The 15,374-nt window shown below is 55.7% G+C and overlaps 1 protein-coding gene across 1 annotated transcript; it reads left to right on the top strand.

The window, feature by feature from the left end:
* Window positions 1-200: 200 nt before the first annotated feature.
* GPR137C (G protein-coupled receptor 137C) lies at window positions 201-11,745 on the top strand. The gene is made up of 7 exons (XM_026051536.1): window positions 201-553; window positions 6,756-6,799; window positions 7,572-7,800; window positions 9,711-9,860; window positions 10,380-10,502; window positions 10,638-10,753; window positions 11,510-11,745. The coding sequence occupies exons 1-7, from the start codon at window positions 218-220 to the stop codon at window positions 11,679-11,681; spliced, it is 1,170 nt and encodes a 389-aa protein (XP_025907321.1). The 5' UTR covers window positions 201-217; the 3' UTR covers window positions 11,682-11,745.
* Window positions 11,746-15,374: the final 3,629 nt, after the last annotated feature.

Raw genomic sequence — 15,374 nt, 5'->3', positions numbered from 1 at the left:
TGGGGAGCGCGCGCTGCGCGGGGCGAGCGCCTCAAATAATCGGCCTCAGCTGATTGTCCCCGGCAGAGAGTTGTTTGGCGGCGAGCGCGCGCGCGGCGCAGCCAGGAGGGCGGGCGTCCCCCCCCCACCCCGCCGCGCTTTGTTGCATGGGGGTGTCCAGCCGGGGCTGAGCGCGAGGGGCCGGCGCCCGTTGGCGCCCGTTGGTTCCCGCTGCCCCATGAGCGCCGCGGCGGCGGGGGCCGCCGTGCCCTACGCCGTGGAGCTGGGGCTCACGGTGCTCCACACGGCGCTCTACGCCGCGCTCTTCCTCTTCGCCTACCTGCAGCTCTGGCTGCTGCTCTACTACCGCGAGCGGCGGCTGAGCTACCGCACGCTCTGCCTCTTCCTCTGCCTGCTCTGGGCGGCCCTGCGCACCACGCTCTTCTCCTTCTACCTGCAGAACTCGCTGCAGGCCCTGCGCCTCCAGCAGCCCTTCGCGCACTGGCTGCTCTACTGCCTGCCCGGCTGCCTGCTCTTCTCCAGCCTCTGCCTCCTCAACCTCTACTTCGCCGAGGTGAGCGCGGGGCGGATCGGCTCGGGGGGCTGCCCGGTGTGCGGGTACCGAGAGGTGCCCAGGCTCGCGGAGCTGCTTATGGAGAGGTTGGCCCCCTATCCCGCCCCACACCGCCTTGGGGATGTGGGGATGCCYGGGGGCAGGACGGGCCGCTTGCCCCAGCCGGGGCTGCCCCTCCTCGGCCCCCCGAGGAGCCCTCGTGCAGCAGCCGCTCTGCTCCTTGTTATTTCTCCCAAGTTGATCCACGGTTTTTCCGAAGGGGCGCACAAAGTGGCGGCCGCGGGGGCCGCTCCGGCCTGGAGCGCTGCCAACCATTACGTCACCAGCCGGAGCCTCTTCTGCTATTGTTGCTGCGCTCCCTCCTTCCCCGGCGCCGAGCGGGGCGCCGAGCGCTGCACCCCCTCCTCGGGCACCCCCAGAGCCCCCCGACCCCCTGCCCGCTGCGGCCGGGCTGGCCCCTGCCCCACACAACCACCGCTGTGGGACAGAGCGAGACCACCCCTTGTTGTTGAGCCATATTCCCCCTTCTCTGGGTGCCCTTATCGCTCATTTTGTCATTTATTTTATTCYCCTTTCTCCAGTCATTTCACTTTTTTAATCTATTAAAGCCCTCGCTGTCTCCTCCCCTTCCTCCCGTGAATATTTTGTTTCTGCTCCAGTTTCTCCTGAGCTCGCCTGCCTCCCCGTTTCGGGGCTCGTTTCATAAATAGGCAGCACTTTTCCTTCCAGCTTTGTTGTTGTTGGGATTCTTTGCTCTGCAGCCCTCAGCTGTTCGCCGGCCTCACAAAGGAATCGCTAGCGCACAGCGGAATCGCTCCGTCGCTCCGATGTGTCACGGGTGGGAATTATGACTTCATTTTCCCTAGGACATCCACATTCGCATGATAATGTGCAAGTTGGAGCTGTGCGGCCCCTGGGCTGTGCTGCTGCTTCTCCCTCCGACACGGAACACCTGGGYGCTGGGCTAGGCTGCCCGCTCCGGGGCTCTCGGGGTTAGATACGCTGCCTATCAAGTGGCAGCAAAATAACAAATGCTGCATAGCGTGCGTAATCTGCCGAGGGCTGACCTGCCGAGTGCTGCTGGTGGGTGTTTGTGGCCCTGGAAAGACAGGGAGCCGAGCCCTGGTGCAGTGAAGTGGCTGGATTTTTGTGCTCCTCTGAGCCTCTTTGCAGGAAGGCTCCTTTGAAGATGTGAACTCCGGTGGGTTTTCAGGCTCCCCTTCCTCCCGTGGTATCTGTTTTGCAGTAAACTMTCTGGCTGGGCATATCCCTTTTTTCCTTGGAGGTCTCGAGCCAAGGAAAATTCTGCCTCGGTTGCCTGGATGGAAGGGATGGAAGTGCCTTATGGAAACGGCTTTGCCTAGTGGGTGCAAGGAAGGGCCTCATGTGTGGCCATCCCAGGGAAAAGGGAGGCCCAGACCCTCCTGGTGAGAAACCTGGGCTCATCCATAGCTGATCTTGTGGTGCTGCTTGGAGAGCTGGAGCCGCTAGGTGAGGAGGAGGAGTGTGGAGAGGTGGACTGAAACCCTTGCTGTTTCCTGGCTTCCATTTCGGCGAAGGAAACGGTGCTGAGCAGTGCTGTTAGCCTCCCAACGGCTTGGAGAGCCGGCTGATAACACCAGCCTCCCCTTCACACATGTGCCGTGCATTGCTAACTGATAAGTCAGGCTTAGCTCYGCTCAGCGCTTCCCCTGTACAGCCTCTCCTGGGCTGTAAGTGGGCTTAGGGCGAAATTCAACAAGAACTGCCACTGCTGTGGGCCTGCATCGCTTCTCAGTCTAACTTCAGTGCTCCAGGACCTAGAGCAGACTGGTGCATTCGCTGGTGTGACTTCAGAAACCTGCCGTGGATGGTCCATTGATTGCACCTAGGCCTGCAACCTTTAGAAGGCTCCTAAGCTTGTGCTGTGCTGGAGGCAGCACCATGGTCTTGGGTTTCCTCAGGTGCAAGTGTAGGTTTGTGTGCTCAAAAGCTGCCTGGTTGGCTTTGCGTGGTRTGTCTCTGGAGATGCTGGGAAGAAATGATATCTGCCTGATGGAAGGAAGTGGCCTAAGCTGCTGTTTGAGCTAATCTTACTCATTCTGTGGAGCTTGTGGACAAGCTGAGGATGAAATGGTACCGAGTAGGGGTGAAGAGCTTCAGAAAACAACAAATACCCGTGGAGAATTAGCACTGTGGTGCCTGCTGTCCTGGGAATGAAACTCAGTGGTGTGTAGCTGCTCATCACTCCGTCTCTGCGGGGAGAGGCCGTCCTGCTTATTTCCCCTGTTGACCCAGGAGATTCCTGGGGGTCATGGAGGCCTAACCAGACMCATGTGGGATGCCGATGGGATGAGGATGGCAGCTCCTGTCGCGGCTTCCCTCCTGCAAGAGCAGGAGGTGTGATCCCTTCCGCAGGGAGCATTGCTTCCTCCCTGCTCTTAGTCTCCCAGCTCCYGCTTTTCCAGGTCACTGCCGGGAATGACTCCGCTCGTGGCAGCCTTCCTCCTGACCCTGTTGGGTGCCTCTGTACCCCTGTGCTGCATCGGGGCGAGCGGCCGCGTGCCGCAATGGGYGCGGGCCCCGGCGGAGCGGCGCGGCCGCAACCCCTGACCCGTCTGGGTTTGAGTGCTCCATCTGATTAGATGACATCAGCCTCTTTCATCCGTTGCTGCTCTAATTGCACCGGAGCAGACATGCCTGGAAACAGCATCCAGCCTGGGAACCCTATCCCGCTCCCAGGCTGCAGCCTTCCTGCCCCCTCCATCGATCCCTGCGCTCCTCCAGCTGGGATCCAGCTCCACTGGCCATGTCCTGGTAGCACCCTGGTCTCCAGGGCCACCACAGGCTGCTCTGCAGCGACTCCTGTGCCCTGCGCTTCCYGGCTGAGCAGATGGCCGGAGCAGCGACAAGCTGTTCTGGGGACCCGGGGTACCTGCCAGTGTCACCCCGTGTGTGCGGTGCCACAGGRTGATCCCAGCATTAGTGGGGTTGATGAGACCTCACAGACGGTTCCTGACTTCTTCTCTAAGTGGTAGTGGGGGAAATGAAACAGCGGTGGCTGAGGTAGCCCTGAAGCCACCTGTGCTGCACCCCAGTGCCTTGTGCTGGGTGACTGTGGTGAGAGCAGGGATCCACGGTGATGCTCTTGCAAGTGAGTGTTGTGGTCATCTCACGTGAGACTGCAGGCAAAATGCGGCTGTCTGCTCTTGTCTGCAGCGCTGAGCTCCACTTCCTCTCTTTTTCTCTTCTTTTGGAGCAAAGGACTCCTGTCCCACCAGGAGGACAGCGACCAAGGGATGTTAGTTACCTGGAAAGATGGGAACTGTGCTTGGAGGGTCTCTGGGGAGTCCAGGTTCTCCGGGATCTTCCAGGCTTTGGCTATGAATGGTTGTACCAAAATGAAGCTCAATTGTTACCTGGAGCTCTTTCCTGCAAGGACTAGGAGCCTGACTTGTCCAGGTACCAAAYGTGATCCTTAGGCCCATCTCTGGGATACAGGTGATGGTAACTTGTCATCCCTTGCTGCTCTGAGCCCTCACAGCTCACCTTCTAAGCAGGAGTGGTTCTCAGCTGATGCTCTAGAACATCTGTCYCTAGCGAGTTCGCTTCCTGGGGTCACTGATGTGAACAAAGAACTTGCTTCTGTAAAATGTCTGCTGCTTTTCTCCACAAAACAGAAGCCTCCAGCATCACAGGGAGCCTTCAGCTCCACAACTGTTCCAGTCTAGCCTTCTTTCCAAGTCTGCTGCTGGTCTTCAGTGCTCAGAGAACCTGTATCTTCAGGAAGGCAGCCTTTGAGCGCTGCTTAGCTGCCAGGAAAGGTTTGCTGGGGTGAAAATGGTCAGTCCTGTCGCTCTGGACTAGCGAGACCCATCTTCTTGCTCAGCAAGCAGCTGCYCATCACCTGGACTGGCCACCCAGCCCCAGCAAGGGAACCTCTTGCTTTTGCAGGCTTACTTGGTGCCCTGCTTGGAGCAGGGGTCCAGGTTTCCTGTTTCTCTAAAGGACAGAGCTATTCCAGGCTCTCCACATTGGCCTCKTGGGAGCAGAGCCCTCTGCATGGGCTGTCCTTGGGCTCCAAAAGCAGTAAAACCTGGAGGGCTTTTTGGCATCTCCTTCCTGCACCTCGGAGCTTGGCCTGATGAGCGCTGCCTGTGTCACCTACTGACCCAGCTTCTGAAGGGGGACAGCAAAGGCCTGCAGCGAGTCACGTGCCTGTAACCGAGATGAAACTAAGCAGAGAGCCTTTTCTCCTCGTGTTCCAGAGCAAGGTATCTGGGGGCTAAAAGACCACAGCGGGTGCCACAGTGTCCCTCTGCTCCAAGCAACAGCTTGAACTGCTTTGGATCACTGCCGCACTCGGAGAGCTTTGTGTCCTGTAGTASCCAGATTTTGGGTTCGTAAGGGGCGGTTTTGGCAGTTCATCCTGCCTAGGGCTTCTGCAGCAGCTGCCGGGGCCTTCTGCTGGTGCCGTCCTTGCTTTGCTCAGCTGAGGGCCCGTCCTTACCCGGGGCTACTGGTTGCAATGCAACATAGCAGCACTTCCAGCTGGCGCCGCGCTTGGCGGGGCGGGTGTCCCGACTGGATTGTCCTTCTGGGAGTCTGCCGCACTGCAAGCAGCTCGACGTGTTGGGCAAGTGGCTGCTGAACCAGGAGGCTGCCCAGCTGCCTGTCCTTGGTGGCTGCTTGGACACTCCCAAATCCACTGTAGCCCATGGGCAGATGTGTGGGGGAGAGGACAAATAGCACCACAAAGTGTGACCAGACCGTCCTTCCTATGCCCAAGCTTCATTTAATTCTGAACTATTTGTCCTGTCCTGCTTTTGGATAGGACAACAGGTTAAAGGGCCTGTGAAAGTGCTTCCTAGGTCTCCCTCTGCCTAGGTTCTTGCTCTCTGCTCTTGTTTTCTTTCACTTCTTCCCTCAAGCTGAGGAGAAAGACCCAGGCGGTGAGAACTGGCTGCAGGAACAGAGCTGCTGAGGTCCATCTGGCATGAGGGCCTCCAAGTGATGGAATTTTTTATATTGGATCAGACAGTTTTTCAAATTTTGAAGTGTGTCTGGATGTCCTGCTGGCCAGAGCCTTATTTCTGAAGCCTTGGAGAACTGTTGCTACCTCAGGAACTCTTGGCTCTGCCTTCATCAGCCCTGTCAGAGCGGGGACTGAGCTGACCAAGAGCCTCTTGTAGAGGAGGATGATGATGAGGTACAGTCTGAGGTTGACTTTTAGAGCGGAGAAACYAGACGTTTGCACTTAAATATAGCGGCTTTGTGCTTACCCCACAAGTGAGTCTGCTGGATGTGGCTGTCCCTACATCTTAAGTTCCTTCAGAGGCTCTGCAGTGGGGACACAGGTTTGGTCCAAGATGAAATGTGACCCTCTGTGGCCTTTCCTGATGGGGCCTGTAGTGGGGAGCACATGTTCCACAGGACACAGGTTTCTGCTGTGGCTGTGCTGAGTCAATGGGTGACAGAGGTGACCCCCAGGTAGCTCTGAGCCTGCTGCCCACCCTGCTGCTGGCATCTGCCCTGTGTGCACCTCAGCTGCTGTCCCTCTTCATAGGATCCGGGCCCCTTTCTTGGGAATAGCCCCACTCTTCCCACCTAGCTAGACTTTCTAATATAAAGTCTTACTGCCATGCACTTTGAGTTGGGTATATTTGGTCTATAGGCATCGAAAGGGTTGAAGAACCAAGAAGCCCCAATGCTTGGTGGTATCCTCAGACCGTAGTAAACTCATAGTGGAGCTGCAGGCCCCAAATCCAAAACTGGGGCTGTTTTAACTGGTTCTTTGCTATACTTTAGTGAAGCAACTGAAGCAGCCTCTTCCAAATGGAAATTCAACTTGACTGAGGTCTTAAAATATGCAGCACAAARAACATTTGGCGAAGTTAATGTCATTTTGAATATTCTTAGTGACTGACTGCTAGGTTTGTCTCTCTTGAAGTCCTTAGGTGTGGTATTGTTAAAACCCTGTCCTATGTGGGATATCACAGATGTTCCTTCTTGGACACTCATATTCCAACTTGTCCCTTTCAGGAAAAGTGCCAATTATTCTCACAAGTGGGTAAAATGCAACGTTTGGTGTTTATAGACAGTCTATAGGCCTTCAAATTCCCCAGCTAGATGTTGTCACCCCTGTTGCTCAGATCTTTCCCAGGCTTCCAGGAGAACTGGAGATCACTAATCACTAATAATGCCATGCAACTTTTTCCCCTAGGTCATATTCAAAGTGAAATGTGCAGCTGAATTCAACAAGTACAAGTAAGTGACACCCTTCCAACCTTCTTCAAAGGCCCTTTAAGGGGAATCAATGCCTTAGTGCTAAGAATGGGAGTTGCAGACCCCAAAGGCTGGATAGAGCTTCTCTCCTAGCTGTGCTCTGGTAAAGGATCCGTGCGCTGCCTTGGAGCAGGCTTGGGAACTCGGGAAGCAGGTCAAGGATAGAGAGGAGGCTTATCCAGGTCTCTGTACATGTCATGAGCAATCCAGTACTGATGCTGAAGTAGATGTACTCTCAAGGTCCTTCTGAGTTATCCCACCTCCAACAAAAATCCTCTGGATGAGGTTTGAGCAATAGGTTTGAGGTGGGATTTGTGTTTGTGGACCAGATGTTCCCCAGCAATTTCCAGAAAAGCTCYTAATGGAAAATGTAAGCTCCAGTGGCTTGCAATAGAGAAGTTGCAGTGGTCTGATGACTCATAGCTTATTGACTGAAGCTAATGCAGAGCTGGAGCAGCACTTAAAATCTGCAAGATAAGAACCTGACTGTCAGAAGATGAGTCCTGTAACTCATGACTACTTAACACAGCTCATGCTAAATGAGAGCAGCTTAAATAGAAATACACAGCAGGCTTGGGCTGCCAGCACAACCACTGAAACTCGCCAGGATGCCTGATCTTCAGAGCACATTGAGCTCTGGATGTGCTGGGAGGTCATCCTGCCTGGTGAGACAGGAGGGTGGTGGAGAACAACTGGGGTTGTCCACATAAACTGATGTGAAGTCCRTTTTTTCTCGCATGCCTTTTCTCTCCAGGGTCCTGTTGTATCTGGGCTCTGTATTTACCAGCCTCCTGTTCCTAGTTGTGAACTTAACTTGTGCAATGCTAATCCACGGTGAAGTCCCAGAGAACCAGCTGAGATGGACAGTCCTCGCCCGTGCCCTGGTCAATGACAGCCTTTTCATCCTCTGTGCCATCTCATTGGCTTGCTGCATGTGCAAACTGGGGAAAATGTCTTCAGCAAACGTCTACCTCGAGTCTAAGGTGAGTAAATGCCACCTAAATGGTACTGGAGCAGTGCAGCTCTTGCTGCATTCCCACCTGGATCTGTGTGCTCAGGCACAGCCACCCTGAGCTGGTGGGAGCAGAGCTGTTCTTGCTCTTGAAACTGGCAGGACCAACTTGAAGGAAGCTGGCAACTCCTTCCTTCAGTTGGTGCTCTTCTTGTAGAAGAGAGGGCRCTGCCCTGTGGATTGTGGACTTGGGGTTTTGGATCCAAGTCCCTGATCTACAGGACCMCTCAAAGTGGCTGCCCTTTACTGTCCCTTGCCTTAAAGGGGGCTGCTGGGGCCGGTACTCTGCTGAGTGGGAGCAGAGGGGCAGCCAGAGCRCTCCTGGTGGGGCTGGAGCTGAGGGTTTCTGTAGGAGAAGTCTGGCCCTCTGAGGAAGCAGAGGGCTCTGCAGCTGCCAAGAATCTGGGGGTGTGGGCTGTGAGCAGCAGGGCTGGCTGCCCGACGTGCCCTGGTGACAACTGTCCAGAGACACCACAGCTCGCAGCAGAAGCGACACAAGCTGTTCACATCKCTGTTTGCGTGGGACAGATCCTCAGCTGTAGCTGGCTCTGGACACAAACCTGTCGGGTTCACYCAGCAGTGATTTACTGACGCGGTGGCTTCCTCTAGCTGTGGGCCCGGAGCTGCCTGTAGGGCCTTGCTCGTGTCCAACAYGTGCTGGAGAGGATTCTTCCCCTGAGTAGTGCTCAGCCTGACTGTCTGGTAAAGGTCTTGCATTTGGCTCATGCCTCCCTTCCCTGCCTTGGGGGCATCCCTTGCCTGAAAGCAACCCCAAAAGTAGGGTGGGGATGAGCAGAAGTGTCACCCAAATGTCTGCAGAGGCAGCCCTGTCTGCTGAGCTCCTCCTGGGAGCCTGCTGGGTCTCAAAACAGCAATTCTGGAGGGGGCTYGGTGACATGACCACCTTCACCCTGCAAGTGGGAAGGCTGCAGAGCCGGTTGAGAGGCAGGCTCTGCTGCTGGGCTGCTGCCGGAGCCTGTGCTGGGGTCCTGCTGCAGCCTGTTGCTTCTCCAGCCCTTGTGCCTCTGATTCCGCTGCCCTGGATAGCGAGGTCTTGGCCCCTGTGCTGCTTGTGCTCCGGGCTCTGGGGTGTTGCCGTCACAGGCACTGGGTGTTCTCGAGCAAGTTCTTCCAAGCCTGTGCCTTGAGCTAGTTTTCCAAACCAGGAAAATGGCACTAGCCTACCCRTAGTCTGGGTGTAGAATGAGGTGAGGTTTCTGGGAAGATTCACTCTTTAAATAGGAAGTGAAATCACTGCTTTTTTGCTTTACTTTGCTTGCCTCCTCATGGTTTTCACCATGCAATGACTTAGTGCCTACCAATAGCTAAAACAGCTTCATGGTATATTCTGTGTAAATATAATACATATAATAAAATATATTAATAGCAAAGAAATAAYATAAAGTGTCTCTATGAAGCTGCCACTCCTGGGGCTAGTTCTGCAGATACAGGGGTAGCTCATGGGCCCTGTCCCTCTGAAATCCCCTCTTTCTAGGATGTGGTGAGGAAAGGTCTTCTGGCAGAAGTCCCTCAACACCTAGTCACCACAGCAAAGCCAGCCTTGTCCCACTGCAGCACTGGGTCACCCTCCCTCGTCAAAGAGCTGTCAACACCCTTCTAAGACAGTCACCTTGTTGTTGCTGTGYCCTGGCCAAGCACAGGACTCTATAGCAGAGATGACCACGTTACTCCCTCTGCGAAAGTTCTGCTCCTGCAATGAGCCCACTGCATATGGAAGCTCTCAATTAGCTCTGAACAGTTTAGCAACACCATAAAAATGTTCTGGGTCAATCTTGTCTACAGAGCTTCTCATCCATTTGGAGGATGGGATGTTCTGTAGGAAGCTCTGCATTAAAAGATCTGTTTTTCCTTCTGTTCCAGGGAACATCTGTATGCCAGGCCATTCTTGTGGGATCTGTAGTTGCTCTTCTGTACTCCTCAAGGGCTTGCTATAACCTGGTAGCGGTGGCCATCTCTCCGGACAATGTTCCGGGGCCTTTTAACTATGGCTGGGACAACCTTTCAGACAAGGTGAGTGTCTGTGTGGCCTCCAGTTCGGAGCTAGTAATGAAGTGAAAGGGAGTTACCCTACTCTCCTGAGAGTGTGTGTAGGGGGACGGGAGGCTAGGGGGGTTCTGGCTTCTCTGTGGTCCCAGGTAAGATGAATTTCTGCCTTCAAAACCTTCTCTCTGTTGAAGCAAACCTGAGTCTTCTTCAGTCTAGCTGCTCTTTCAGGAGGGGATTCTCTGCTGTGCTCTTAGGCTTTGAAGCCTGGCAGCTCTTTCTCTGGGGGAGAGCAGAAACAAGTCACCTAGAGCAGAAAAGCAACCCTGAACGGCACGTGCAAGGGAGAGCCCTTGGGGTGGGGAGAGAGGGAGCTTGCAGCACACTGAGGAACTGCTSTTCCTCTGGAAACTGGAGCCGGAAAAGGGGCAGTGCAGGCTTGGATTCCTGCCTCTAAGGATTTCTCTGCRTTCCTAGTTCTCAGCATTCAGGTTCTGGAGCCTTGCTGGGCGGAGGTGTCCAGAGATGTCTAACCTGTGTCCGCAGGTGCGTGTGGAGGTGAGCAGTGAGGAGTACGTGGTGTTTGGAGTGGTCCTCTTCCTCTGGGAGCTGGTGCCAACGACTTTCGTGGTGCTCTTCTTCCGGGCTCAGAGACTGAGCCAGAACTTGGTAGGCCTCAGCAAGCTGCTGTAGCTTGGATATCCCTGTGCACGAAGGAACCCAAAGGTCTGGGGTATGGGGGTAAACCTTTAGAAGACAACTAGAAGTGTCTTTCTACTGACCCGGCTTCTTTCTCTTGAATAGACTCCCGCAGGAATGGTCAATAGCCACAGCTACAGCTCCAGAGCCTACTTCTTTGACAATCCCCGGCGCTACGACAGCGATGATGACTTGTCACGGCTTGGGGCCAGGGAAGGCAGGTAAGTGCTGTGTTGGGCATGGGGAAACACAGCTGCTGCTCTGCTCTCYTATGGGCAAGCAACAGGGCTTGGCTTCTGTTTTCAGGAAAAATCTTGGCCTAAAAGTGAGCTTGGGCAAGGAACCTTCTGTCTGAGCTYGGTTTAGCTGCCTAGCTCACGCAGGGCTATTTTTTATTAAGTAAAAGTGACCAGCTCTGAGATGTGAGCACCGTGCTGGGTGCTCACAAGTAGTGGCTGCAGACATGAGGTCTTGTCTGGCAGGGTTGATCTGGGGCCCTCGCTTAGCTGGTGAGGGGAGAAGGGCTCTCAATGACCTCCAGAGGAATCTCTCCATGGCTGAAGCGAAGCGGTGAGGTGAAGTCCCACCAGGATGTGTCCCCTGGAAGTCATCTGGGATAAAGCYCTATGGAAACACTGGGGTGGGGGAGAATGGGCTGTGTCCTCAGCTGAAGTACAAGGGTAATATGGGAGCTCTATCTTCCACTTGGTGCTTGGGGAAGCTCAGCTCCTCCAGCCCTGGGGCTGTAGTGAGGAGCTGAAGGCTCTGGCCATTCCTGACCAGTTTTGCAAGGCCCGATGCACCTTATGGCTGTCTTTAAAGCCAGGTTCCTTGAGAACACGATATCTGGATGTCATAAAAACATCTATGGAAGCRGATTTTTAAATACCCAGCTTTGGCTGCTGCAGAGCTGCATGCCTTCCAAACTAAACCTGTCCGTCTAAGAGTCCCTGTGTGCTTTTTCTCTCTCTGCCCAGCTTGGCCACCCCGCAGAGCTCAGGCTGCTACGGGTCCCTGGCCGGGAATGACAACCCCGTGGCGGGCGCCCATCCCAGCACAACTGCTGCAGACAGTGCCCCGCTGCTCCCGGCTGCAGGCGGCTCCCAGCTCCACCACCACCACAGCCCGGGCCCTGCGCCGCAGAACTGAAGCGCCTCCGAGGGCCCTTGGCTCCCCAAAGTGGCATTCATGTATAGGATTGTAATCTGKTTTTTTTYYTWWTTTTTTTYCCCCTCTTCCCTGAAGCATTTAACTCATCGACACAAACATTCCACTAGCTGCTGTGGCCGTAAGCGGGACTGAACCTGTGGCTGCAGGCAGTAAGAGAACTGTGACTTTAAGGTACCATGTAGCAAAGTGAAGCTGAACTCTCTGGAAGCTTTCTCTTGGTCTGGTCTTCAAGTTGTTGGCAGCTAAATGCACCAGAGCTTCCTCACTAGAAAAGAAACATCCAATGCATATTTGCACTTTTAATCTGCACACTTGGAAGGAATGAATCTTGCTCAGACTGTGCTCGGTCTGAGACTGTTCTAGTTACTCTTTTAATTGCACATCCATAGCTGGGAGAGGCACTGTCTTCCTGCAAAGATTGGAGCTTCTAGACGTGTTCCATGAAGTACCCTGCATCCTGACTCACGGGGGAGTGCGACGCTCCGGCCGAGCCGAGGGTTGTACGCAGGGCCTCCTGCAAGGCGTGTTCCAATGTTCCGTGCCATATTCCCACCCTGCGGGGCGGGGGACGGCCCTGCTCTGCCTGCTGGTCCTTGTTTCGCTGCTCAGGAGCACGGGCTCAAAGCAAACCCCTAGCTGAAGGTCTATAACAGCTTAAACTCACTGAATTGTATCCCACTAGATCATGKCAGAGGAAGGAGGCTGGCTGGGATCGTGGCTGCTGTTGAGGGATGGGGAGGAGGATAATGCAGCCTGGCTGCTTGCAGGAAGGGAGGCTGAGGCTGGCTCAGCACAGCTGTGGAGGCAAGAGCATGTTTGCCCAAGGAGCATCTAAAAGTGTCTGCTCTAAGCAGGAGGTGACGGAGCTGTCCTGTTTGTTCYTCCTCACCACYATCCTGCCCCTCGGGATTAAACGGCAGTTGCTGCAGCTTTTGCCCCTGAGCAAATGTGAAGGAGCAGGGTCCCTGCTGAGAGGGGAGGGCCTGGGTGTGCAGGGGGAGGCAGAGAACACTGCTCCCTGGGCTCCGTCCCCCTCCTCGAGCCCAGGGCTGTCCCCTGCCCCACAGCAGGGCTGCAGTCCCACCACCCAGGCTGGCAGCAGGGCTCAGGGGTGCAYGCAGGGTGCTGGGGTGCAGCTGGGGAGGTCCAGAGCCACGTCAGCAAGCTGAAACAGGCAAGTTTAGACCTGGCCTGTTGCTGCAGAGGCTCCTGGAGACTAGGCTGGGCRCTGGAGCCTTCATGTTGTCCTGGGCTCATCTCTGTGAGTCCTGGGCTGGCGTGAGTGAAGCGGCTCAGCCACATGCAGGGCWAGGGGTGCTGGCCTGGGGCTGACAGCTGCTCTGCCTCTGACTTCTCAGTGAAAACTTGAACTGGAACCGCTCAACCTGCCCGGAGCGGCTGCTCAGGGAGGCGAGTGCAGCGCTGCAGGCTGGAGCCCGGCTGCTCCGGGACCGGGGCTGGCTCTGCAGCACCGGCTGCTGGGCTGGAGGGACCCTGGGGCAGCCGCTGTGCCCACAGCTGCGTGTGCTGGGACAGCTCTGGCCCTTCCTCACGTGCTGGGTGCCCACCTGTGTCCTGGCCCCCTGCTTCTCCTCAGCTAGATGTCACTTGTCACACCAGGAGCGCCGTGTCCCTCAGTCTCATCCCCTGGTCCTGGCAGTGCTGGCTCGTACCTGCCAACCTGCTTCCCTCTTGCTCCCGACAGCAGCAACTTCTTAGAGAAGGCTCTGAGATGATGACTTTGAACATGTCCCTCTCGTCCTGCAACCAGAGAGCTCCGTGGCCTTCCTGGCTGCTTTGCTTTACCCGGTGCAAGAGCCCTGGCCTCCTGCCTCGGCCGGGACACGGACCCAGGCTGCTCCATCCCACTCACTGCTCCACTTCGGACCTGGCCTCCCTGCATCGCCCTTCTCCCCTAGGTCACCAAAGACAGTAAGTGATGCTAGTGGCCCCTGTTCTTGCTTAAATTCCAAAGCACTAGGAGCACTTTAAGTTTTTCTTGGAGGGAAGGGAGTGTAGTGCAAAAAAAAATAAAAATAAAAAAATTAAAGGGCTACAGGCTCATTGTTCATATTGCACTCAAGCACATAAATATCAACAATAYGATCTTCCTGGCATTAGGATCACAGGTCGGGGCAGTGAGTCTCGTTGCTGAGTGTACTCATGAGTGACTGGCGAAGTGTTTTGGTTTTATTCATTTGTACGGATGGCCGTTAATTTCAAAACTCTGCTGGCTCCTGGGGGGGGCCGGTCTTGTGTTTTACTGAAGTAATTTATAGCTGAAAAGTACAATGACTTTTTTAATGCATAGTTGCCTTTCATTAAACTTTCTTTTTTCGGTCTGGTTTAACAGTGTTTTGGCTTTGCAGTCGGGCAGCAGCTGGCTGCAACAGGAAGCTGTGGCCAATGAATGTACCTATTTGTTCTTCACTAAACTGTAACCAAGCACTACTCTGTTGAAATAATAATAATAAAAAGAAGGTTCTGTGCTACTTTTGGAGGGCTGTCTGTGCTGCCTGTCGCTCCCACGCAGGCTGCTCGCTGGGTCCTGCACCTCGGCGTGAGCTCCCTTGGTTCCCTTTGCAGGTCACCTTGCACGGGCGGCTGCTGTTCCTCCCCAGGCCCTTCCTCCTGCCCTGGCCCCTCTTCATCCTCTCGGTGTCGCGGAGCTGTGTGGGAGGCGACAGGCGCAGCTCAAGTCGCTGTTCTCTGTATCTCCGGGCCTGGGTTTATCAGCGTGGCCTTGAGCTCGCCGCAAACAGCAGCAGCCCAGCCGAGCAGGCACTGTGGCTGTCGCTGCAGCAGTACATCCCTCCGGGCCGTGGGGTGGGAACCCAGCAGTGTCACTGGCGGGAGCCTGTCCTTTGTCCCTGGTGTGACACCGCTGGCTCCGGGACACAGACCCCAAGGGGTGGCAGGGCCGGGGTTCTGGCCCCTCATGCTGTCCCTGCACGGCCTTGGGGTGAAAGGAGGGCGCCTGGGCTTGTTCTGCTGCCCCAGCTTTTGTCCTTGTGGTGGTGGCAGCAACGAGGAGCCGGGTTTGCCCTTGCTCTTTTAAGCCCTGCCTGCACTGGATGAACGGCTCCCAAACGAGGGCAGACAGGCTGAGGAGGCTGCGGGGGCAGGAAGGGCCGAGGAGCCCACGCTCCAGGTCACTAAGGCACCTGCCGCCCTTTCAGCAGGCAGGGGAGGGGGCTAAGGCTGAGTTCAGGCTCCCCTTGCCCTAGATAAGGCGCTGGAAGCGGGTGGTGCCGGGAGGGATGGTGCCACAGGGCTCACCTTCCGTTGCCTCCAGCGCCGAGTGGCAGTTGCTGCCCCTGCGGCATCAGGCTCGCGGTGCAGAACAGCAGGGGCTGCAGCTGGGGACAACACCAGCGCAGGGCACCCCGACCAAACCGCAGGGCCAGGGCAGACACCACCCTCGTTCCTCTGCTGCTGTCTGACACCACCGGGGCACCCAGCAAGCGCCCGGCTCCTGCACAGCCCTGCAGTGCGGCCCTCGCCATCACAGCGGCTGTTCCCTCTGGCCCGAAGTAGAAAATCACTGTGGACACACTGTAAATGAGGGCTGGAGTCAGAGCAGAGAAGGAAAAAGCAGAGGCCCTACCAGATGGCTGGATTGTGTGTCCCCGAGTTTATTCAGTATCACGTTTTTAGCCCTAGCTCCAGCTT

This window comes from Nothoprocta perdicaria, unplaced genomic scaffold (assembly GCF_003342845.1).
Source record: "Nothoprocta perdicaria isolate Ctin4 unplaced genomic scaffold, notPer1 scaffold_76, whole genome shotgun sequence".
Classification (NCBI taxonomy): domain Eukaryota; kingdom Metazoa; phylum Chordata; class Aves; order Tinamiformes; family Tinamidae; genus Nothoprocta; species Nothoprocta perdicaria.
Note: the sequence above shows the minus strand (reverse complement) of the source record. Positions and strands in the feature narration are given on the sequence as shown.